General features: G+C 47.9%; 1 protein-coding gene across 1 annotated transcript in view; it reads left to right on the top strand.

The window, feature by feature from the left end:
• The window catches only part of NUP210 (nucleoporin 210), a 111,244-nt gene that overhangs the window by 88,285 nt on the left and 10,609 nt on the right, over positions 1-12,350 (top strand). Inside the window, exons 29-33 of the mRNA XM_063113907.1 lie at positions 2,202-2,293; positions 3,984-4,158; positions 5,657-5,832; positions 9,619-9,839; positions 10,999-11,135. Coding sequence (XP_062969977.1) covers positions 2,202-2,293; positions 3,984-4,158; positions 5,657-5,832; positions 9,619-9,839; positions 10,999-11,135 — 801 coding nt within the window. The remainder of the gene's footprint in view (positions 1-2,201; positions 2,294-3,983; positions 4,159-5,656; positions 5,833-9,618; positions 9,840-10,998; positions 11,136-12,350) is intronic.

Below are 12,350 nucleotides of genomic sequence, written 5' to 3'. Positions count from 1 at the left end.
CTCTGGGCCCCTCTGTGAAATGGGAGAGTTTAACAGTTTGGCTCTAAAGGGCATTTTTAGCTTCAAGGGCCTCATTCTGCTCATCTGGGACTCAGTAACTCCTGGGTCCTCCTAAACTACAAAGAGAAACTGAAAGCATGCACTAAATATCATGAGAAAAGAAATGGATTCAAGCCCCCTCCTCAAGAACAAATAAACTATTTCTAACCCAAGCACATGCCTAATCAGGAGCAAAGAAGCAGATTTTCAAAGAAAGAAATACCCATTTGCCAGCCCCTCAGCTCTGCACAAGTGCATGCATACACACTCGACACAGACACATAAACAGATACATAGGCACACAGACACACATATATACAGACACAGACACACACATTTACAGACACATACATACACAAAGAGAGATACACGTATCCACACAGACACATATACACACAGACACATATACACACACAGATACAAACACATAAACATGTTCTTCCTGGCTAAAGATGAAACAGTAAGTTCTGGCACCTATTGTGGAATTAAAGACAAGGCTTTGCAGCTTCCAAGTTCGGTGACCTCAGCTGGGTCACTTAACAGTTCTGTGCTTCAGTTTCCCTACTTGACAGCAGATGGAGATTGAGTGAATCAGAAACTAGAGAAGCTGTATCCAGCCCAAAGATGTTTTTATCCAGTTCTCTCAGACCCTTTAAACAACTTTTATTTGTTGCCAACATTTAAAAATAGGAAGATTGTGTATAAAAATTTAATATGCAGCTTGTCTTGAAGACATGGCATTTTGTCACATGTCAGAATCAGCAGGTGAGAAGCAGCCTTCCCTTTAGTGGAGCTGTACTCTCCAGTTTGTTGTAGGCCCTAACAGGGAGATAACTCCCTGTTATCTTCCTGACGGTGAGGTTGGTTATCAGTTGCCATTTACCATGGTGCTTGCACTGCTGCTTTGCTTGAAGACCACCAGAAAGTGAGATATCTCTTGCAAATCCACCTCTATCTAAAGAGGGAGGGCAAAGAACTCATGTTGTAAGAAAAGTAGGAGGAAGCCTATTTGTGATTGTATTTGCCGTGCGGTAAGTGTGTCCCAGTCACAGTCAGTAGGCTGCCTCGCTCTTGATGCTACCTGCCTGGAGGAGGTGGCATATGAGCCTGCCCTGGACTCACCTGACACCAAAACCCCATCCAGCTCCCAAAGACTGTTTCTCAGTCACCATTTAGGAAGTTCTGCATCACATCACATGATTCCCATAGCTCTTTAAGACAGGCATTCCAAGGATTATTTGTTTTAGACCCATCTTACAGACAAGGAAATTTAGGCTTAAGTATAATCAGAACACAGAGGTGCTGGAAAGGAGGGGAATCAGGCCAGTTTCCTCCTGAAACCTCATCCATCAGCTCAAGGAATAGAGACACTGGCCCAGGTGCTCAGGCCCTTTAGGGAATCCAGCTGGTCTGATCAGAGCTGGTGGGGCGCTCAAAGCACAGGTTTAACTGCCCAGCATGTGACTGCTCCTGAGAAGGGGACTTAGATAGTGATGGGCATGCCAGGAGGCTCGCAGAGAAGGGGTGTGGAGTTCCCAGGTATGTGCTGCCACTGTGGGCCCTGGGAGAGACAGGATCAGATGTGACCTGCCATTCTCAGCTTTGTCATCTGCTGGACTGAACTCATGACACACCCCTGCACCATCTGTGGGGGATCCTGCAAGAGCATGGCAAGAGAAGGGAAGCGAGGGAGGGCCAAGGTGATGGAATAGGGGTTGTTCTGAGATGGGACAGTGAGGCGCAGGTGTCTCAGTGAGAAGACGGAGAATTTAGATGGTGCTTCCCCAGGCTCAGTCCTGGCAGAGTTACACGTGAGCAAGACTCCAGGCCCTGTAGTTCTGCTTGCTGCCTTCCGTGTACACATCCTGGTAGGTGACGTTCTCTCTACCTGGGAACAGAGGGAGAGGTGGTGTCTCCTGGCTCCATGAAGCAGCTCCCATGGGGTGCACAAATGCGAACCTGCCTGCTTTTTCTCATCACTCCTTTGGCCTCTCTTTAAGCTCAGCCCTTCCCATCACGTCACTAGCTTCCTGGCCAGGTGCTGGCAATGGTTTTTCTCCTCTCTGGTCCCCCTTGGCTCTCACTACTGGGAGAAAGGCAGATACCTGGACCGCATGTGGCTCCAGTGTACCCTAGGAAATAAAACTCACCCTCTTTTCCAGGTTTTTGAGAAGTTGCTGCTGCTGAATCCTGAAATAGAAGCAGAACAAATACTAATGTCTCCCAACTCATTTATAAAGCTCCAGACAAACAGGTATGTGACTCAGCTCTTGTTTTCAGCAGGGCTGTGAAGCTGTGCTTGCATCAGACAATTCATTTGTCAAAGTTGTCAGGAGCCGTGGGGGCTTTAAGTGAATCCTCCTTGGTATTGTGCTTGAAATGGTGGCAGCTTCCATGTGCCTCCTGCTCTTCACCTGGGCTTCCTCTGCTTCTCTACATCATTTCTCTGCATGAGTCCCTTTTTTCCTCCCTAAAGCCTAGAAACATTTCCATTCTAGCTGCTGAAATTCAGTATCTCAGAAGGAAAAAAGTACCAACTTGAAAATATTACATTTTTCAGATGCCCCTGTGTTTTCCTGACTTGCCACTCAAAGTGTAGTCCATGAACCAGCATCACCTGGGAGCATGTTAAAATGCAAATTTCAGGTCCCACACCAGATCAGTAGAAGCAGAAGCTGTGCTCTCACCATACCCCCAGCTGGTGCCAATGCACAGTAACGTTTGGGGAGCGCTGTTTGAAAGTGTCTGCAGAAGTAATTCCTACTTTCGATGTGAAGATCCCTTTCATAAGGATGACTTGTGTTTAAACAGCAGTTGTAAAGTGGGCCTGCAGTGCCACTTATATGTTGCATGAAACACACCCATACCGTGTTCATTCAACCAAAAGCAACTAAGGGTCCAGCTCTGTGCTAGGCTCAGAATACAGAGATGAGTGACATAGGGTGCCCTGGAAGAGTATAGCCCAGCATGAGAAGGCTATAACAAAGCGAGCTATAACGGTTAAGCCGGGACCCAAAGAAGGGCCCTCCACTGAGGATTTAGGGGAGGCATGTCACAGACGGAGGTGCTTGAGGTGGGGGTCTTGAAGGGTGAACAGGGGTTCCTCAGGTTAAGAGGAGGGGGTTGGTGGAGGAAGAAAGTCAAGGCAGAGGCAGTACCATTTGCTTAAAGTCACTTGGGGAGGATCTGTGGGGCTGGGACAGAGAGGGAGGTGAGGAGCAGGGCTTGCCCTCGGAGCTGGAGGCTTTTCCTTCTTGTTGATTCTTTACTATGTTAATGAATATGTAAAAGAGTATAGAATACTGCATAAGTCTCCTACCCAGTGTATGGTATCAGTAGTTTACAAGCCTCTTAGCGGGTAGCCCACTTTTATCCTATTAACAGCCCTTGGAAATAGGACCAGGCAGAATCATCACTCCCCCTTCACATTTGAGGAAATTGAGGCTCAGAGAGGGGTCAGAAAGTGCACACAGCTGTTGGCAGAGGGCATTGGGACTGGCCTTGGGCTCTGCCTGACTTGAAGCCCCTCCTCTCTCCACTATGCCAGGCTGCCTTGCTTCAGTAAATTGAAAACAATTTGCCACAGAAACGATCTTTTACAGTAAATGTCCTGTGTAGCTGATGAAAGAAACTCAGCCTTCGCGGTCTCTCTGTCCCTGCTGGCCGACCTGTGGCAGGCACTGCTCTTGGCAGAGAGAGATGTGGTGCTCCCCTCTGAATTGTCGGTTTTATGTAGTAGGTTTTCCGTGGTGACTGATGAGGCTTCAGACAGCTGATGCACGTGGTCCTGATGCACTGCGGGCCAAGATTGGGCTTTATTCTTCTCCCAGGAGCAGTTGGGAACTTCAGACTGTGGGATCTAGTGGCATTGTACGTGGCCCACTCGCTGTGACCTGCTCCTGCCACCGCCATTTGTAAAAACAGGCCTGTTTTATTTTCCAAAGGGATAGTGTGGCCTCTCTGAGCTACCGAGTTCTGGATGGGCCTGAGAAGGTTCCTGTCGTGCACATAGATGAGAAGGGCTTCCTGGTGTCGGGGTCTGTGATCGGGACATCCACAATCGAAGTGATTGCTCAAGAACCTTTCGGGGTCAACCAAACCGTCATTGTTGCCATAAAGGTATGATTGTATTTTCCTCCATTTTGAAGTAACAAAAGCAATAGCACTGCAGTCCTGTTTTTCTCTCTTGGGTGTAAAAGTGAGTATATTCACCTCTCGACTGAGAAATTTTAGGTAGGAATTTATTTAGGAATAATTTAGAGGCAAAGGTCCTAGGTAGATAAAAAGCTATGGCATCTTGTGGCTGTCAGAGCCAAAAATCCTTGGAGATGATTGATTCCAATGACCTTGTTTCATTAAACTGAGGCCCAGTGAGGTCCATGATTGGCCTAAGGTCACAGAGCTGGGATTAGTGCCACAGCTTCCTGACTGGCATGCTGGTGCTCCACCCAACTACTGACATCATCACCACAGATCGACAAGCCCCTGCTCTGGGCCTACCTGGTGCCTGGAATGGGGTCGGCTCTTAAGAGCCTTGAATGAAGTGCTTGGTATCTGACATGCAGTCATGATACATCCAGTCCATGACAGGCACTGCACCTTTGAGAATGAGATGGCCCATTTTACAGAGAAGGAGACTGAGACTCAGAGCAGAAGTGACTTGCTCAAGGTTGCACGTGATTGAGAAGCAAAGAATGCCTGGCCAGGGCTTGTATCCTTTTGTCTCCTCCGCCACACTGTGTTCCTTAGTGACAGGGACCTTCTCGGGCATCCTTGGGTCAAGTTCTTGGGTTTATTCTGAGCAGAATTTTCCTTCCATATCTTATCATGGCCACTTTCTGAATCCTAGGGGACAGAGAAAATACATGACCACTTGAATTTTTAGACTGTGTCTAAAATTCAAAGTTGGTCACAGGCCTACTTTGTTAATGTCTTTTTGCTCCAAAGTGAATGCCTGGCAGGAAACTTCCACCCTGGTTTTGAGTGAGTGAAAGCAACTGAATGCTCGTCCTATTTCAACAAATACGTAATGAGCACTAACTGCGTAACAGATGCTGCAATGCCAAACTTTGTCAAAGAAATTCAAACTTTTGGCAGCTAGCTTTTTGGCCAGGGTGGATTTTTACCTGGAATCAGAGAACCCGAGCTGCTTTTTATGGAGCTCGGGTTCTTGGGCTCCAGAAACCCATGTTTCACTCCTCCGCCTAGAGCACCTACAGGCATGTGGTATCCCTGGTCACAACTGCCTCTGCCATTCACGTGGGCATTAAATGCCCCATGAGCCAGGTCCTCTGAAGAAATAGAGCATTTGCACCCCAATGGCTCTGTTTACAATGTGAATAATGATCTAACTTTTCAAAGACATGGATTTTGACTCTCCTGGGTTGGGTTTTCTTTAAGCAAGGCTGGTCCACTGTGTGGAGAGGTGGGAACTCTGTCACTAGGTTGGGACGTTCTGGGGAACAAGGCCTTCCTTTCCTCTTCTTATGACCCCAGGTTCATTCCAGCCCGCAGCTGTCCCTGAGATGGGGATTTTCTGGGGCAAGCATTGAAATTGAGTTTTGGGGGAGGCCAGTCCCCAGCACAGTGATCATTGTACTTCCTTGTTGCCTGCCAGGTGTCTCCTGTTTCTTACCTGAGGATTTCCATGAGCCCTGCCCTGCACACCCAAAGCAAGGAGGCTCTGGCAGCCCTGCCTCTGGGAATGACCATTACCTTCACTGTCCACTTCCACGACAACTCCGGAGACATCTTCCACACTCACAATTCAGTCCTCAACTTTGCCACTAATAGGTAAAGTGGGGGTCATACTTATTTCTCACATGAAGGCCTATCTGGATTTTTCCTGGATTTAAATTAATTAGAGGTGACTGGGTGATGATGCAGGAGGCCAGTGCCCGTGAAAGATGATTTTTTTTAAACTGAAACATAATTGATTATACATATTTGCCAGGTATAGAGTTGACCATCAGTATTTGTGTACTGTATGTGATGGTCAAATCAGGATAGTTATAGCATGTTTGTCATTAGAAAACATACTCATTCTCTGTGTCCATTAACCAGTTTCTCCCTTTCCCCCCTTCCCGTCCCCCTTTCCTCTTGCTAATAACCACAGTTCTGTTCTTTCTCTCTGAATGTTCAAAGTATTGTTTGTTGCATATTTGTTTCTTTCTTTTTTAGCTCCCACTTATGAGTGAGGACATGCAGTATTTCTGTGCCTGGCTTATTTCACTTAACACAATTTCCTCCGAGTTCATCCGTGTTCCTGTGAATGGCAGAATTTCATTCTTTTCTATGGCACAGTAGTATTCCATTGTGTATATAAATCACATTTTCCTTATCCAGTCATCTGCTGATGGACATTTAGGTTGATTCCATATCTTAGCTATTGTAAATAGAGCTGCAGTGAACACGGGAATGCAGGTGTCCCTTTGACATGATGATCTCCATTCCTTTGGGTATACACTCAGCAGTGGGATTGCTGGATCGTATGGCAGTTCTATCTGTAGTTCTCTGAAGAAACTCCATACCGTTTTTCTCAATGACTGCTCCAATTTACAGTCCCACCAACAGTGTAGAGGGGTCCCCTTTCTCTGTATCCTCATCAGCATTTGTTATTCTCTGTCTTTTGGATAATATAGCCAGCCTAACTGGGGTGAGATGATATCTCAGTTTGGTTTTGATTTGTTTTTCCCTGATGATTAGTGATGTTGAACATTTTTTCATGTACCTATTGGTCATTTGTATATCTTCCTTTGAGAAATGTCTATTCAGCTCCTTTGCCTGTTTTTAATTGGATTATTTGTTTTTTTAGCATTAAGTTGTTTGAGTTCTTGTATATTCTGGATATTAATCCTTTGTTGGATGCATAGTTTGCAAATATTTTCTCCCATTCTGTAGGTTGTCTTTTCACCCTGGTTGATTGTCTCCTTTGCTGTGCAGATGCTTTTTAGTTTGATATAGTCCCATTTGTTTAATTTTTCCTTTGTTGCTTGTGTTTTGAGGATCTTATTCATAATGTCTTTGCCCGATCCTACTTCCTGAGGTTTTTCCCCTATGTTTTCTTTTAGGAGTTTTATAGTTTCAGGTCTTATGTTTCAGTCTTTAATCCATTTTGAGTTGACTTTGGTATGTGGCAAGAGGTATGGGTCTAATTTCATTCTGCTACATAAGGGTATCCAGTTTTTCCAGCACCATTTACTGAAAATTCTGTTCTTTCCCCAATATATGTTCTTGATGCTTTTGTCAAAGATCAGTTGGCTGTAAGTGAGTGGATTGATTTCTGGGTTCTCTATTCTGTTCCAGTGGTCTGAGTGTCTGTTTTTAGGTCAGTACCATGCTGTTTTTGTTACTATAGCTTTTTAGTATAATTTGAAATCAGATAGTGTTATGCTTGCAGCTTTATTTTTTTGTTGTTCAGGATTGCTTTGGCTATTCAGGGTCTTATCTTATTCCATATGAATGTTAGGATTGTTTTTTCTATTTCTGTGAAGAACGTCATTGATATTTTGATGGTGATTGCGTTAAATCTCTAGATTGCTTTCGGTGATATGGACATTTTCACAATGTTAATTCTTCCAATCCATGAACATGGAATGTCTTTCCATCTTTTTGTGTCTTCTTTAATTTTTGGAAGAAGATTTTCATTACTTGGTTTCCAAGAGAAGGGCATACCACACAAGGCCTGGAGAGGCGGCACCAGGTTTGGTCAGGAGGCAAAAGGATCATGGGAGAGCCCACATGGCAAGAAGCAGAACACAGATGGTGGGGTTTGTGGTTGGAGCGTTTGTAATAAGATTTTCATGTGTCAGTGAAAGCTGGGCTGCAGGGCAGATGTAAACAGTCTTGGCTGTTATTTTGGCCTGTCATCAATCATAGCATCAATCACAATACCTATAAATGTTGGTTAGAGCGAGGCACACAGCTTTGAATATTCAGGTGCTAGTGATGAAAGAGTCCAGAGTTCACTGAGGGTCTGCTGTGCTTCAGTCCTTCTGCATGCCATTATACTGACTCTTCACTCTAGCCCAGTTGTAGGGGCTCAGAGAGGTTAAGCCACTTGCCCAGTCCACACAACCAAGAAGTGGGGTTTGAATACCAGGTTCATCCAGCTCTGAGCATGGTTCTTTTTGCATGACCCTTTCAAGATACAACTGCAGGCACAGTCCTGATGTGAAGAAAGGCGGCAGTCTCCAGACTGGAGGAGAGAGCCATGACTTCAGCCTGGGCCTGCTGAAACTTGTGAGCCTCTGGAGCAGTGGTTCTCAAGGTGTGGTCCCCAGGACAGCAGCACTGACACCCCTTGGGGACTGTTAGAAATGCTCATTTCCAGAGCTTAGCAGTCTGTGTTTTGGCAAGCCCTGCAGGTGACTCTAAAGGTGGAGAAGCACTGCCTAAGGGGGCTGCAGACGAGCTCAGAGGAGGAGAGACAAGCATCAGTCCCAGGAGGAAGGGGGAGGGCTTGGGACAGGCTCCAGAAGATTACATCCAGGTGTTGGTGCCCATTCCAGCCTGGGCATCCCACAGGCCCTGTAGTAGATGTGTTCCCCTGTCGCTGAACCACCCTAGGACAGGTGTGAGGGTTTTTCATTATGGGAAGAACCTGGTTTGGATTTAGGCCTGGTTCTGGTCCCGGCTCTGCCTTTTGTGGGGCCTGTGAGCTTGGGCAGGGCAGGTTACCTCCCCAAGCCTCTGTTCTCACACCTGTCACATGGTGAACATGGCCTAGTCCCCAGGGCCATCGACTGAGGGAGTGGTCATGAGGGCCTTTGGCAGCTGTGGAGCTCTGAATGCACAACATGGCCATCTGTCAGTCCAGAATATAGGCAGCCCCGGAGGAAATGGAACTGGTTCTCCCAGCCCCTGAGCTACACTGCAGAAGTCCCTGTGGCCCTTTTGTGGCAGGAGCACCTCTTCATAGAGACCAAGTCAGGCAGGGCTCAGGAGTTGGAAGGCATGAGGGAGGCAAGGGAATGGAGCCAGAGACCCTAACCCTCACCTATGCCATCCAAGCTCCTCCACCAAAGCAGCATTAGCTGATACTGGCAGAGCACTCACCACATACCAGGTGCTATTCTGAGTGCTTTAGACTGTGATGTCATGGGATACGTACGCTGAGCCTGTGGCACAGGTACGCTAGTCTCCCTGTTTCACAGAAGAGGAAGTGGGCAGAGGCCGCACCACTCTTCCAAGTTACCTAGTGAAGGGCAGCCTGTGCCTCCCTAGTATGTCTGAGTGCCCTGCTGGGAAAAGGGTCAGAAAGCACTTTGTGATCAGAAATGGCTTTTCTCTCTGGGCTTTGGCTTTCCCTTCTGGAATTCAGGGATGCTGCTGCTGCCACTGGCAGTTCCCGGCTGAGGGCCGTGGGTCTGTCAGGGTAATGAGAGTGGAGGTCAGCTGTGCACGCCTGTGGTGGGCTCTCATCTGGGGCAGTGGCCTGGGAAACACAAGTTGGAGCCCAATCGGGGACCTCAGTCACTCAAAGCTTCGCTCAGCAGAGGACTTGGGCTGCATTTCTCCTGCCGGAGGTGGGGGCATCTCTCCTGAGACTGAGAGCCCTTCTCTTTGTCCTGTGCCTAGAGATGACTTTGTGCAGATTGGGAAGGGTCCCACCAACCACACCTGCATCGTCCGCACTGTCAGCGTTGGCCTGACACTGCTCAGCGTACAGGACATGGAGCACCCGGGCCTCTCTGACTTCGTCCCGCTGCCCGTTCTACAGGCCATCTCCCCGGAGCTGTCTGGAGCTGTGGTGGTGGGGGATGTCCTCTGCCTGGCCACAGTTCTGACCAGCCTTGAAGGTAAGAGAGATCCTGACCAAGGCAGACCTTTCTGAGTCAGGGGCACTTACAAAGATGGGAGTGGCTCCCAGGCAGGAGCCCGGTGCCTCGGTGTGGTACCTTGTCACTTCACGGGAGGTGTGCCTGTAGAAAGACTCTGAAGGCCAGATACAGCCTGCTGCATCTGTTTTGCAGTAGGCCGCATTTTACTGGAACCCAGCCACGCCCATTCATTTATGTCAATGGCTGTTTCCACCCTACAACTACTAGGCTGAGATGTATCAACAGAGATCATATGGGCCACATAGCCTCAAATATTTACTGTCTGGCCTTTTACAGAAAAAAGTTTGCCAAATGCTACTCTAGACAGCATCATCCATTAGAATTTTCTGCTCTTATGGAAATGTCCTGTATCTACACAGTCTAATTCAGTAGCCCCTAGCAAATGAAAACTTGGGATGTGGCTAATGCACCCGAGGAACTGAATTTGTAATTTTAATTCATTGAATAGACATGGGGCCAGTTCAGTGGTTTCCGCATTTCAGCCGTTACCATGCCACCATGTAACACGTGTACAATTATTTAATTTTTTTTTCAAACTGGTTCCCTTTTGTTACCTCATTAAGTTCATTTTAAAAAGAAATTAAACACTACCTTTAAAGAAAAACAAATATAATTTTCCATAAACAGAATGTGGCTGTTGAGTTCTTTTATTATATTTATCATATAACGTGATTGACTTTTAACTCAGAAGTGCTGTCTAATGACAGCTCTGAGCCTAACACTTGCTTTCTGTATCCTAAAAAGGAATTGATAAGTGGGGGCGGAGGAGATGATGAGTGAGGGCCTTCAGAGAGCAGGGCCTGGGGGCAGCACGCTGCCTTTCCCAGGGCAGGAAGGCAGATAAAGCTTCATTCAAGGGGCATTGCAGGGGTGGCAGCAGGGCTGAGGCCATAGCTGTGCAGAGAGCAGGTGCGGGCTGGAGCTACAAAATGTCCCCAAGTGGCCGGAGCTGGCTGCAGCGGCAAGCAGTGTGGGTTCTTCCCTGAGACTGCTGAGGGACCCCCCTTGGGCAATGGGGCCCAGCTGGGAGGCTGGCCGGTCATCCAGGTGAGATGGGCTTTGGCTGGAGTGTCCAGTCATGGGAAAGATGGGTGACATCTGGGACTTCCTCCCCCAGGCCTCTCAGGAACCTGGAGCTCCTCAGCCAACAGCATCCTCCACATCAACCCCAAGACAGGCGTGGCTGTGGCCCGGGATGCAGGATCTGTGACGGTGTACTACGAGGTCTCTGGGCACCTGAGGACCTACAAGGAGGTGGGGCTTGAGAGCAGCCAGAGGCACAAGGGGCTCTGTGGCCTGTGAGGCACAGCTGACCCTCTCGGAGGCACCATTTGGCTTGTGTCTTAGTCCATTTGGTGCTGCTATGACAAAATACCTGAGAATAGGTCATTAATAAAGAGCAGAGATTTATTTCTTACAGTTCTGGAGGCTGGGAGTCCAAGGTTGAGGGGCTGGCATCTGGCGAGGGCCCTCTTGCTGCTTCATTTCATGGCAGAAGGCAGGGCAAGAGAGTACATAGGGGAGTGAGAGGGGGAGGGAGCAAAATTCGTTCTGTTATCAGGAGCCCACTCCCCTGATAATAGCATCCATCCATTCATGAGGGCAGAGCCCTCGTGACCTAATCACCCCTTGAAGGTCCCACCTCTCAACACTGTTGCAGTGGGAGTTACATTTCCAGCACATGAGTGTGGGGGACACATTGGAACCACAGCAGCCTGTGATCACGAATACCTTTCCTTTAGGAAAATGCCTTATGACTCCCTTTTGTTTAAGAAAGAAACACTGGCCACTTAGTACCATCTGAGGCGGTGGAGACCTGGGAGTCATGAGCCTGGGATCAGCCACCCACTCTGAGATGGGGACAAGTTCTCTTTTCTTCCCAGGCCTCTGTCTCCCCATGTTCAAAATAATGTAATGACGAAAGGTGACCTCATGGGGTTGACGCTTGGGCCTGGCAGCCACAGGCCAGGCGTGGGCGTTTCCCAGGGAGTTGCGGCCGTGGGCAGGCAGCACTGGGATTTGGCGTCACCAGCAAAGTTAAGCTTCCTCCAGCAAGTCACCTTTTGAGTCTTTATGGAGGCGAACAAAAACCATTCTCTCTTCTATTTATCTCCAGCCGAGGATGAATCAATGAGCAAGGTCTGGCCGAGGTCCAAATGTGTCTCATTTTTAGAGCCAGCATGTGCTTTATCGAATCCAGCAGTTTAACCTAATAGTTTGCATATTTAGTGCCACGACTCTGCGGTTTGGGTGAGCTGGTTGCAGATAGAGGCATTCTGACTGATAATAAAGCTGTGCTCTCTGGAAGGAGCCTCTGAGAATGGTCAGGGGAGGGGACGGCATGGGCAGAGGTTTGTGGGGTCCAGGAGCTGAGCCTGGGGGAGGCTGGAACATGGGGTTGGGGAGAAGCAGGGTCTGGCTTTGTGATTAGATCACGAAATGCATTGGATTCAGGGTAGTTTGGTGCAG

Source organism: Cynocephalus volans, chromosome 11 (assembly GCF_027409185.1).
Source record: "Cynocephalus volans isolate mCynVol1 chromosome 11, mCynVol1.pri, whole genome shotgun sequence".
NCBI classification, from domain to species: domain Eukaryota; kingdom Metazoa; phylum Chordata; class Mammalia; order Dermoptera; family Cynocephalidae; genus Cynocephalus; species Cynocephalus volans.
The sequence above is the reverse complement of the archived record's forward strand: the minus strand, read 5'-3'. Positions and strand labels throughout refer to the sequence as shown.